A 13,401-nucleotide genomic window follows, 5' to 3' on the forward strand; every position below is an offset into this window, starting at 1 on the left:
CAAGGAAGTTTCAGCTCAAACCGGGACATGTTTATTTTTCTACTTTTCCACTACAAGAGCTTCAAACATAATGGATAAAACACGTAATTCCGCTGCAGCTGTTTTCTATTTTAAGTAAACCAGATCAGCCTGTCAGCTCCTGTACAACATGGCAGTATCTGAACACGCTATTCCAATAGTATTTTAATAGAAACTAAATTGGAAATAATTTACAGCTAGAAAACTTAAGTACTATCCAGAAGATACTGATGGTGTACAACCATGAATGGTGAACTGGGGTTTGTGAAAGCAATAAAGCACCCAGCAGGATTTCCCTACCTCTTTTTATCACATAAAGCTGAACTTTTCAGCACTCATTATTTTCCTCTGCGTTCTTCTTCCTTCTGTTTCATTTCTACCTTTGTGAAAACTACAGTTCACATTGCTTTAACCCTTGTGGACAATCTAGCCCCACACCTTTATAATTTCTGATTTTCAGATTAATTTTCCTGTAATATTCCTTCTGATGCACCATTTCATTCAACATACTCTTGCCCTTTACGTTGGCAAAGGTGCATGAATCAACATTCATAGGAACACACACAGCAAATGAAAATACGATGATCTGCACTTATTCTCGAGAAAACCAATTTCCTCACCCTTGGCAGGAGTCTGGACTGCTGCAAAACTTCACTTACCTCACAAGCAAGGTATCATTGTCAGGCACATGAAAACGAGGATAAAGGGAAATGACCTCGAATTAACTATTGCTTTCTTTTAAGAGCAACCTCTTTCATGGCTTCTCGGAATACAATCCACACTAGTTCTACAAAATGGCAGCTGCACGGTGCTAGCCAGCTGTGGTAGAACAAAGCCCCTCTGGCTGGCACTGGGGTTGAACAGAAGTCAGCTATTGAACATGCCATCACAAATGAGCAAAGCCTAACCCACAAGAGGGTAACAGAGTGACATTATTAACAACACTGGTTTACAATTTTGCTTACGGGTTCTAAACCAAATTATTATTAGACTGATACAAATTCCAAGTAATGAAGTGCTACCTACAACTTGTTTTCAGCTCAGCAGTGACACTTATTTAGGTAGTGGATTGTAATCATAGTCACAAAGAAACCTATTTTAGGATTAAAGGGACAGGACTCCTATGAAAACACAGCTGTACAGTCAACTTTATTAACACCTGTGCTAAAAATACAGCAGTAAACTGAGGACACAGGTAAAATTTTTCACAGCACTTGGTGTTACCTATGCCAGATGTAAAGCAGAATAGCTCCAATGACTTAAAGACAGGGATCAGCTTTTTTTTGTCCGTTTTGATACACAGCTTAGTATTCCTTTTTCTCTAGAAAAAGCAAATGAGAAGTCACAGTAGCTCACTGAATCCTGCACTATTCTAAACACACAAAAAACCCCACCCCAAAACATACGGAACAACCAACATGCACCTAGAACATTTAACGTGGAAAGGTGTTAGTCAGTAACTCAAACTCAAGAGATTTGAACTTAAACTTTTGCAACACAACAATGGTAATATTTTAAATACAGAACAAAAACCTAAACCATTTGATTTCAAGAACTTCAACAAAACCATTTCTGTATCAATACAGAAAACTATTTAATTTGTTTTGAAATAAATATTTGACATACAAAGCACATACAGTGAAAAAGGGTCACAATAAATTACAAATGGAGATACTTGCTCATTCACTGAGAAAAAGCCCTTGATATTTCCAATTTCATACCATCAAATTTATCATTCTTGCTGATTTAAGCACAATACTAAACAAATATGGATCCCAGTGCTTTCTTTCACAGGTACTGGCATGGATAATTTACTGCGGTGATCCAATTTGAAAATCAGTAGGGACCAGTAAATCGCTGCATAAAAGAAAGAGCGAATGAGGTGCTTTTTCCTTAGTGTCAGCAGCCTGTGATTATTATGTTTATTAGATTTTCTTGAAAGGGCTTCACATTTTCTCAAAGACGCAGGAGAACTATATTTCCCCTCTGAGCTCTTACATTAGCATTTTGTGCCTCAGTTCTTGAATACAAGTAGAAGATGAATTTTTCAATTCATTTTAGAAGTCTGTACCAGCTGGATGGCACAGAACTAAGCAACGAAACTCCCTTACCTGCACAGTATCTGCTATTATCACAGAGCTATCTCCTGCAAAAAAATTAGTAAGCAATGCTGACACTTTCTGCAAAAGATATTTTTTAATCCATATTTAAGATTAAATTCAATTACATTAACCATACTGATAATGCATCTTTGAAAGAAAGGATTGCTTAAAGTTCTATCCTTAAAAAGTGATTTAAAATAGTACAGCCTGACTCTTCATGTTAAGAAAATTATAGCACAAGAAATGGTACAGTACAAAGATACACTAACCAATTTCAGTATATATAGTTTAACCACAAATACTTCCACTACAGCACTTAAAATTAAAATTATAGACAATTACAACAGAACAGCATATCCTAGTAACATCTAGCATTTAAGTCCTTGCGATCTTATTCCGTTGCACTATTTTTCCTCACCAGAAAGATGACAATACCAGGGGCCATACCCAGCTCTTGCACTCGGGAATCAGTTTTTTACGGTGCTTTACGAGAACAAGCTTAATGGTCTTTGCTACCCTTAATCTGAGCACTGTTAAGATACATTACTTTTTGAAAGTGTTTAAGCAGCCATTAGTATCATTTGGTCCTGTTTCCAAAGTCATATGTGGTATAGAAACAAATCGCGGTTCCCCCCAGATGCTCGTCCAACCCTCTCTCATTTTCATTTCCTGCTCTGCTAGATCTCTTACACACCTCAGAAGAATGGTCTTTCCTTCCATACTTGTTTCTGTCTGCAAAATAAGAAAGTACTGTACTTCCTTAATTAACCAGGAATCTGTAAAGCAAACGTTGCAATACCACTGCCTAATGATAAAAAGGTCCAACATAGGCTGTACAAATTAACCAGCAACGACACCTGTTTGGACAGTATTATCACATATATAGTTAGCAGCTCAAAAACTGTTGGAACAAAGAGAAATAGTGACTCATGATTATAATATGTTTTTAAAATCCTTAAAATGTGTATTAATGTATATTGATCCCCTTGAACATCCATCAAACAAGGGAGCAGAACATAAACCTGACAGCATAGAAATGACAAAAATATAAAATTAAAGACAATAAAGGAAAGAACGGATGCATTAGTGAATTACTTTGTGTGTAACAAATCCCAGCTGACATTAGGTATTCAACAGATCCAGTGCGTCCTGATGCTTTATTTGTCTACAGCTGAGACCGAGTCTTAACACTGGAGCATCACTTCTACAGCAAGCTCTGTCCACAGCGAGGGGTAGGTCTACCCACAGAATCTATGCAACAGCACTTCAACTTAAGAAAGCTAACACAAAAACAATCACCAGTGTGATTTATGCCAGCATAAACAATTACCACGAGGTAGACGGCCTTTCAGTAGGACAAAAAACTCCTCTGCTTCACATTCACGATTGGCAGGCATCTCACAGTCAGTTGCAGAATTTCTCTACTACCACAGACCTCTGCTACAGCACTGGCACCATGACTAGCTGTTGACAGCAAAGCAGCACAAACGTACAGTTTTTTCACCAGAAAAATCCCAATCTATCAGGACACAACCAGCATTTCATGTGTTTAACTTACTCGTTATTCTAGAAACAGCCATACAAACTGTGGTAAGGAAGCAGGCACAAGGACAGAATGGTTTTGCCAGAATTGCTGAAACTTGTTATCACTTAAGCAGCCTAAAGGCTGCGATCAAAAAAAAAAAAGCAATAAAAAAAAAAAGCTGATGCAGAGTGCAGGTTAGATGCCCTATTTATTTTGCTTGCAAGTTATTTTTACCCCATCATTCCATGTTTTCTTGGCACAGAGACAGCTAAATTTTACCAAGCCACAAGCAAAACCCAGGCCTTTTTTAAGAAACTCCCTGCAAAGCAAAGAATATACTACTAGCCAAACCAAATCCCATTTATAAAAATGAATCAAGAGGAGGAAGATGTTTTAAGACTTAATAGGAAGAGTTAACAAGAAATTTAGTCTCCACATATAAGCTCTACTTCATGGCACTTTCTTCCAGCTCTCTGCTTATGGAAATCTCATTCACTTACTCCTTTTAATCTTCCTCTTCCATTCATAAAGTTGGATCTTCAGACTTAGCATCCTTCAGTTACAGCTGCAATACATCAGATCCAATTTAGACCTCTCTAATTTAATAACAGCACACCACTGTAGGAACAGTAGACTGCACCTGTAACAGCAGTCTTGAACAGTAAAAATTTGCTCAGAAGTAGCAGGTTATTTGGCTTACAGTAATTAGAGGAGTATTTATTTCCCTTCCACTGCCAGCATGGGGAGCAATTTATATGACCAAATTAATGAATTACAGTGGTGCAAAGAGCTGAACAGTCTGATGTCACCACTCAGAAAATATACCATGCAACATGAAAGATGGTCTAGAATAGCGCTGAAGAATTGAAATGATAATAAGTAGGTCTAGATTTCTGCTCTTATTAGATACCATTGTCGCAGTGCTTATTCTTGGGTTAAATTTTGAAGGGTCATGTATTTTTGCACTTTAGAAGACAAAAATTTCCTATAACATATTTTCGAAACACACAAGACATTATGTCCCAATTCAGAAGCAGCAGTGGGAATATAAAAACGTGCACACATACACGCAGGACAGCATTCTGCTCAACTTCCAGGTTCAAGCATCATTAATGTGCTGCTAGAGAGAAAATAAGCTTGAAGAGCCTAGCAAATTACATTTAACATTCCTTTTATTGCAGTAGAAATTTTAGTTTTTATAAAATCCTCAAATTACAGGATATACATATAGTGAATCTCGTAAATCTTTAGCAGCTGTAGAGCATTACTGCATGCAGTTGCTTCTGCAGTGTGCACATGTTCTATAAATAGCTAATCATGTTCAGAGAGCAAGACAAGTAGTAAAGAATATCATATTCAATTACCAGTTGGTTCATCAGTACCAAGAGGTTGAGCAAAAAATTAATTAGGTTTATAAATACATGGCTCTGATCTAACAAACTAATACAACTGGGAAGTCTGAATGGTATCTACATCACAAACAAGGTAGCTCAATAGTTACAGGAAAATACTTTGCTTCAAGACTGTTTTCAGAAGCGTTTCAGATGAGAATTCTCTGACCAAGAAAAAGTAAAGTACAGTGCTATAGAAGTTTACAAAAGGCCAATGAAACCCATTTAATTTTATGCAATTAGAATACTAACATTAATTACAGAATATCAGCAAATACTTTACCTTGCATTTCTAGAAAGAAGTTGCGTTCAGCCAGGTAATATTCTTTTTCCAAGACATAACTTTCAGCTGCTGAGTGAATGCACAATCCGCACTCGATTTAATATTCACTTCTGTAGTCACGACGCTGGCTTCAGATCAGTCAGATGGATTTATGCCAAAAAATCCTACACCCATTTGTTTCAGAAGCTGCCTAAACAGGTGCAATCCTTTATGCAAATTTCCCACCCCAATGAGAGTCTCAGAAACTGGAAGAACAATTTATATAGAGCTAGTTACAGATTAATTTTCTGGAAAGCTGACATGCTTGAATTACTGGTCTCACATTTGTATAGACACAAGAACAAACCTGCAAGGATTCTGCAAAAGTTACTTCGTTTACATTGATTAGTTCCCTCAAGAGATGGTTAAAAGTTTAAGCGTTGCATCTTTGTCTGAAAAGCCTACAGGTCAGCAGTTTGGCTTGGTAAAACATCTTCTTGTGACAGGGTAACTGCACAGTTTTCCACAATGTAATATTATGTCACGAGGCAGAAAATTGGAAGAATTCTTTCTAAGTAGTACTAACAAAAATAGCCTCATCTTCAGAAAAGGTGTTAACTACGTCAGCTTGATTGACTTTAACAAAAAGGATCAAAATCTAAGTGGGCCACATTATTACACTGACTATAGTCATTTAGACAAAACGGTTCTACAGATACATTTAGTAAGCAGAAGAATACTGTCCGAAGTGCACTGCATAGGTATGCATACCAACTGCTGGCCACTGGAGACATCCTACAGCAGCTACAGTTCCAACTAACATAAACCTACTGAGCACAGGCTTCTTAAATTCCTGTAAAAAAAAAAAAAAAAAAGAAAACCACACCAAAGAAACCAATTCTGTATGGCTGGGCATGTTTTGGACAGGATGCAGCTACATCTTGTCACCAATTAGCAAATCAGCACAGTAAGTTTCCATGACTTGTTTTTGATACGCTAAATTTCATATTATCTCCAAGAAAAGCTTATACATATTTTTATACAGCCTGAAGTGAGCTCAGTGTAAAACCAGGAATTTATTATAATCATCAGCAGAAGTACCAGCTGCTCATAATGTTCACAAAACAAGTGCCTGAAATGTGGCTACGCAACAGTCGGTGCCAATCTGCTTATAAAGGAAATGCTGCTGAGGCATAGTCTTCTTACAAAAACAGGGCATGAGGGCTTCATTATTAGGTGTTCAACAACAATCCTCAACTCGGTGAAGAGAGTCCTGAAAAATCAGATTTAAAAGAGAGTTTTAAAATCCTACAGCATTTATCAGAAGTAAGTCTCATCTAAATCTAACATTTTCGTTCACTTATTTTCTCAACAGCCCCCACATATTCTAGTTAGCAAGTTCTTTAGATCAACTCAGTTTTGCAGTATCTTGCAACAGCTTCAGAATTCTGGTCCTTTAAACATTAACACTTTAATTAACTTTAGTTCAGCAGCTTCCAGCTGAGCACAGATATAGATGGGAGAAAAATTCCACCTTCAACAACAACAAAAAAACCACTATAAAAAAGAATAACGTTTTATCAGAAATAGCATAAGGAGTTGGGAGACTATTGTGTGTTTGTGCTGCCTCTTGCCAGAATGCAAGAGTCTGGCACTCTAGAATCAACTATTAGAAGACAAGACATGACAAGTTCCAACAAAGCACTGACCTGAGCAAATCCTCATACAAATATTTATGGTTTCAAAGTTTAACTCAACAGCATTGGCTTGACCAACTTTCAAACAAAATCAATAAGCCTTTATTTCAGTTATAATTAACACGACTTACAACTTTAACTAAAGGAGCTAATAAAAACATGTTTAAGATCATCCACAGATTTTTCTTCTGTCAACATTACATAGGTTCTTAAGTGCCTGTTCATGTACAGACCTAGCCTAGATAGGCCTGGAATCTAAAAATAAGCATATCTTTCTGGTAAATGATTAAAAATTAAAAAACTTTCTTCTCCCAAAGCATAGTTTTAATTATGTGAGCATGTTCTGAAAGCTCACATTCAAGGATAGTGACACACTTAGAAAAGTTCAGTTACATGAAATAAACGTAACCTTGAACAAGCTGTTCTTTTTCTCAGCATCCAGGTGTATCCACATTCTATAATTACCATTTGCAGATTTAGTATTACGAGTTACGCATTTATTTCAAAATGAAAAATTTCTGAATGCCTAGACACTATGCAATTAAACATTAACTGCTGAAATCAATTTAATGCTTACCGGCAGTATGGATTTCGCCGAGAGGAGTAGCGTAACGTAAGGAATCTATAGTAAATGAACGGCTGGAGCAGACTCCCTTGCCCACTGAAAGAGAATAGAGAAGTAGAGCTTAATATTGACAAAAAAAAAAAATTAGGACTTTTCCTAATACAAGCAAGCAAACTACGCAGGCTCAAAAAAAAAAAAAGCTAGATTAGGGTCACATTGGTTCAGATAATCTAGATTTGAGAAGGAAAAGTACATAACCATACAAAAGCAGAAACTTAAATTACAGAATACAACTGCTCAATGAAGCAGTTATAATATCAATACAAGAACAGCACTTCTCTATTTATGAAGTTTTTGTATATTCCCCATTTCTGGTGGAAGGCAAAGAATCACAGAATTGATGGCAGACGCCTGTTCAAAAAAGCTTGCTGGCCGAGCACAGAAATTGGCTGTCAGATAGTCCAGCTACAACGAGCTTTTTGAGCTCTACTCGTAGCACTTTGAATATCTGGACCATATTTCTAGTATCTTTTGCAAAACGTTTCAGAATACTCTGGAGATGTTTTGAGATGTTAATGCTAAGCTGATATCCAGTTATTTCAATTACACTGAAATTAGGTTTTGATATTTTACAAAGCTGCTGTTTCACATGACAGTACTGTAAAACAGTGAAAGGGTAGCATACAAACCATACACAGAAAAACACAGAAACACCATGAGTTTAACGACTGAGGCTTCTTTATATAACACAATATTAAAAAGCCCTGTTTGACAATTCCAGTAACCAGAGCTCCTTCAAGTATGAGCAATGTCTACCCAAAAGACAGAAAATATAAAGTGAAAAGGAAAATGAGCTGTAAGAGGGAAGAGGAATCTTGCATCTGTATAGTATTTACAAGCAATTTAGTATGCTAAAACAATTTAAAAAACAAATTCTTAAAATAGCTGCATTTAACCATTACATGATTTTAAAATTTAGTTCATGATCTTTTATAAGATTCAGTGTCTACAAGATGGTGTATCAAGTAGCAATACTTCATACGCTAAATTCTCCATAGACAGGAGAGAGGGGAGTAAAAAAAAAAAAAAGTTCTCCTGAAGAGACTTTTAAAGCCCTTGAAAGTTTCAGATACTGGATACAGAGTGCGTTTGTCAGTTGGTAAGCAGCATTAAATGAAGCACTGAAGTGTTCAGCTGACATATCAAAAGATAAAGACAAATAATGCATTCTGTTAGCTTCCAAGAACATAAAGCCTCCCTTCTGCTGCCTGTGAGACCACTCATGACAAATGCTCTCACTGTGCTATGACTTGAACAAAAGGCATTATTCCCCCTCCAAATATTAAAAGGCAATGACCCAAACTTCAGTGACTGGCAGGTTGTTACGCCCATATGACTTCAGTATGATTCTGACATGCATGTGCTCAAGATCCCTAAAATGAATTTAACAGGCTGCACAGCAGGCAAAACAAAACAGAATTAAAAAATAAAAAAAAGAGCCACAAGGGTCAGTGGTCAGAAGTAACACAGGAGAGGATATAAACTACTCCTGGTTGCACACTTATAGCACAATGGAATTTCATGCCACTTAAATTTCTGGAGTTCACCTTCAGTGAAGCTAAAGATCTTGATGTTCTATTACACTAAACAAAATTAACCTTACTGAACAGTAGTAGGAGAATGCAAGTTCCAGGCTTAAAAAAAAAACTTTGATTTGATCCAACAATGTCATCCATGCTATGAAAGGAAAGTGTTTTTTTGGTGCTCAGCTGTATTAGAGTGAATACTTCAATTTCACAATGCAAGAACTTGAAAAGTCTCAAAAATCTAATACACTTAACTCTAAGTTAAAGCCTTGGTCAGCCAGAACCATACAAATGGACATCTGTGACCCACACAGAACTGAAATGCCAAAAGCAATTTTGTGTAGGAAGTTACTAATTCTGAAAATATTTATCGTAATTCTTACCTGAAGAGCATAAAAACCGTAGCTGGCATCAAGAAAATTTCATTGCAAGCAATGAATTTTAGAATATTCTGCTGATTAGCATTCAGTTTCTCTAAAAGATTTCTCAGAAATGGCAGACTGTTTGAACTTCGTGCCTTTAAAGAAAAAGATTGCCAGAAAACATACAAGTTACACCCACCTTCTCTAGCAGAAAAAAATTGAATGCTAACAATTACCATTTACAACTCATTTCAGCCTTTTAAGACTAGATCCTTTAAAGGTATTGAGATTACACCAAAGAAAATTACCAGCAGCTTATAACTCCATAATTACAGAGAGTTCAATTAAAACCATGAGGTGCCACAATTCTCTCACCCACCCATTTCAGGTTCAACTGCACAGAGATGGCCATGAGCCTTATTCTGCCCACTACAAGGGAGTGCCTATGGCAACAAGACAGCCCAGTTAGGAACACCAAAGGCTGTTATATTAAGCTGCACAAGGCAGTTCACTGAGCAGCTGGTCCAACGGGCAAGTATTTTGCTTCCTCACCCTGTAGTTGGTTATTTTACTACTAAACTAGAACTCTGTGATCCTGAAGGTCTCTTGCAACCAGATGATTCTGTGAACATTAGCTTTCACAGGATACGGTTTATCTTGAAAAGACAGGCCTTAAGTTTCAACTTAACTGTTACACAGCTTTTGCTTCCTTCAAAGAGCAGCATTTGAAGAAAAATAATTAGCATCCTCTCCAACACAGAGAGTCATAACAGAAAGGGTGGATGCCAACCCAAAAAACAAACTTCTCAGATTCTGCGCTGAGATTCTATACAACAGTTTCACTCTAACTCCTCTGCTACAGCCAAAGGAAAGCATAGCTGTAACTCAAACCTGCTTATAAACCCCAAGAATACCAACAGTATTAATCGTATCACACAACGTATCATACTCACATCAAGAACCTTCTTTGTATATGTGGCAGCATGAAGCAAAGAGAACAGCAGAACTGGGAAAATACTCACTGAAGCAAGCGATAAGGAAAAATCATAGGCTGCACAAGTGCTTAATTTCTCCATGAGGTTACGCTAACATACAAGTCATAGCTTGACGGCTCTTTGCAAGAGGTTGGTTGGAATGACCTATACTGGATTAAGAGATCTATATGTCCAAGATCTGTATTTATAGCTCTTCACTTTGCTTCTCACACCTCTTTGCTATGCATTTTTATTAACTTCAAAGCGTGTGTGTGTGTGGGTATGCAAAAGTAGGACAGTGCATCACTATTAAAATGCATTCTTTCTTCATGAAAGACACATGTGAGGTTACTACATAATCTACCAAATACATGTAGTCATAATATTTTTTCACGAGATGCTACAAAATGCATTTCTTTACCAAAGAACATGCAGCTGCCAGCCATCAGATTTTAGGAGCAAGAACACAGACACTCCTCTGCCAGAGACATTTTAAGAGTAGAATATTAAGCGTACATACAAAGTGGCACAAAGAAGAGTCAGCTTTTATATGTCACCTTTGACAAGCCACGGGAGTATTTATCTGTTTAATAACTTATCTGAAAAATAATACATGTCTCTCTATATGATACATGTTCTACTTACACTGAGGACAAAACCCCTGTAGTGGTAATAAATAACGATTATCAACTTCTCAAAGTATCATTTGGAGCTGGTCACAAAATCCAGCAAACTTAAGTCTCAAGAACAGAAAATCTTAGCCAGAGACTGCAATGCACTAGTTAGAGGTGATTAACCTGAATATGGATCAATCAACATAAGCCTCTCCTATTTTACATAGAGTATGTTCTATGAATAGCAAACCTAGTTTAAACTAGTTTTTCAAATCACAGCACAGGTGACGAAAAGAATGAAGTTTTAAAAATACTCAAAAACCTTACCAAGATGACGCAAGTAAAGGATACTTGTAACAGGGTAGGAATTCACAAAGATAAGAGAGTACAACAGGTAGTGGCAGCTGTCCTCCAGCAAAGCCTGGGCCACAAATGCCCTGCTAAGCTGGAAGTGCTGTAGCCTTTGGTGTAGTCGGAGGGCACTAGTAAGAGCATTTGCCAGCAAGGCACGCTGATAAAAGCTTGCTGCTTCATGCAACCTGCAAATCATCAGAGGAGATGTTACCATGTGAACCCAGCCCCTGTTCAGAAGCCTTCCACCCTTGAGAATTGCATCACAATTGCACAATACCTGAAGTATTTACATTATAATATTTAAGCATTATTACCAAAATACAACTCAACATCTGATAACACTGACTTACTGCAGGTGCCAAAGGTAAAACAACTCGCTGTATTACTCCATAACTACACATGCATTTGCCACTACTGTACAGTTGCTCAACGCATTTTCCAAACACACCTAAAAGTGCTTTAAACCAATCTAAAAGTCTGTAAACTGCTCTTATAAAAAAAGCACCCATGAAAGCTGAATAACAGAAATTTACCCCTCCACGGAAAACAACTCCATGAAAAGGAGTGCAGTTACTTAGTGCATTTTTAATGTTATTTTACAGTATCACAATACATACCCTAGAAGAGGCAGGACAAATAAAGCTGAGCAATAAACTGTGAACAAACGGGAAATCCACATTGCTGTATCCAACTTGTTAGCCATCAGAAATTGCTACATTAGAAGAAGAAAAGACAAACCAACCCCCATGGAAGTCAGTATCTTAATATTTGCATACAGTGAACATTCTTCCTTTCTATATTAAATTGCAAGTCTTTCTCCAACCTTGAACAGAAGCAAATTATAGCTTGAAGCAAAGAGCATCCTTTTGTTCTGCGGTACTCATCTCATACGATGTTACACACCAGATCAAAAATAGCTAGGCTTCCTGAGAACCAAACAGCTCCTCTGAACACCACAACCAAATACAGTGGTAAGATCTTCTGTGGAGGCAGTTTTTCTGTACAAACAAACCTCACTAAACAGCCAGCTTCAAAAATGTTATCACGCAAGGTCTTTAGACCTGACTGACTTGCATCTATTGCTTCAAGCTTTCTTTTAGAATACATTGCACTCACCCGGGACTAAACCTCCACAATTCTTAGGGGGGGACAAAAAAAAAAAAAAGGAGGGGGGGGGGTATAGTTAGTATAGCTACATTATAAAGAAACTGGCATTGCTTTGGCCTAGATATCCTTGGCCTCAAAAAAAAAAAATTAAAAAGGAAAAAAAAAAAAAAAAAGGAGGGGGGGAGGTATAGTTAGTATAGCTACATTATAAAGAAACTGGCATTGCTTTGGCCTAGATATCCTTGGCCTCAAAAAAAAAAAATTAAAAAAAGGCAAAAAGCATTTAACAGTAATCCAGCACATCCCCTGTTGCTGAGCTCTTCTTAAGCGCAGATCTCTTCACTCCTGATATAGTCCCTGTACCAGAAAGGCTCTAACGAAACACAGCATACTTTTAGTTATTAGGGGCCTAAAGCCAAAACATCAGCTTCCTTTCACCTGAAAGGGCTCAATTTTTTTTTTTCCCAAATTTGATCCACCTTTGAAGACTGGTCTTTTGTCTCTACGTTCCTTCACTCTTTTTACGAAAATTATAGAAACTAACCTTCGTATCATTATCTGCCAGCTTATTTGAACAATATAACTCCAGGCGCACAGTTGCTGCCAGTACTTCGTTTTGACTGAGACATTTTCAATAACAGCGGCGCAGCAACAGCACCTTTTCCACCCGAAAGTGAAAGAACCGCTTCCCCCTGCCCGTACCCAGGTAAGCAGCCGGCCCTACTGCCATTTCCGCAGGACCCTCCCAGCAGCACAAAGGGCGCCCGCTCTGCTGGAGAAGCGCCGGGGCCAGCCCAGGACCCTCACGGCCCCCAGCCAAGACTCGGACCGGCGCAGCGGCCTG

At 37.7% G+C, this 13,401-nt stretch overlaps 1 protein-coding gene across 1 annotated transcript; it reads right to left on the reverse strand.

The window, feature by feature from the left end:
• Window positions 1–6,350: 6,350 nt before the first annotated feature.
• TMEM33 (transmembrane protein 33) lies at window positions 6,351–12,157 on the reverse strand. The gene is made up of 6 exons (XM_010134326.1): window positions 12,068–12,157; window positions 11,448–11,635; window positions 10,462–10,529; window positions 9,530–9,663; window positions 7,573–7,656; window positions 6,351–6,571 (listed from the first exon to the last, which is right to left on the reverse strand). Exons 1-6 carry the CDS (start codon window positions 12,151–12,153, stop codon window positions 6,442–6,444), a joined length of 690 nt encoding a protein of 229 aa, XP_010132628.1. The 5' UTR covers window positions 12,154–12,157; the 3' UTR covers window positions 6,351–6,441.
• Between the last annotated feature and the right edge of the window lie 1,244 nt (window positions 12,158–13,401).

Source organism: Buceros rhinoceros, unplaced genomic scaffold (assembly GCF_000710305.1).
Source record: "Buceros rhinoceros silvestris isolate BGI_N320 unplaced genomic scaffold, ASM71030v1 scaffold28694, whole genome shotgun sequence".
NCBI lineage: Eukaryota > Metazoa > Chordata > Aves > Bucerotiformes > Bucerotidae > Buceros > Buceros rhinoceros.

What these genes read in the sequence shown, in the direction of transcription:
- TMEM33 (XM_010134326.1), bottom strand. Translation starts at nt 12,153, where the DNA reads ATGGCTAACAAGTTGGATACAGCAATGTGGATTTCCCGTTTGTTCACA. An exon ending in GAATTCCTACCCTGTTACAA is followed by an intron (nt 10,530 to 11,447) that starts GTATCCTTTACT and finishes CGCTTGCTTCAG; the next exon opens with TGAGTATTTTCCCAGTTCTG. An exon ending in CGGCGAAATCCATACTGCCG is followed by an intron (nt 6,572 to 7,572) that starts GTAAGCATTAAA and finishes CTGATTTTTCAG; the next exon opens with GACTCTCTTCACCGAGTTGA.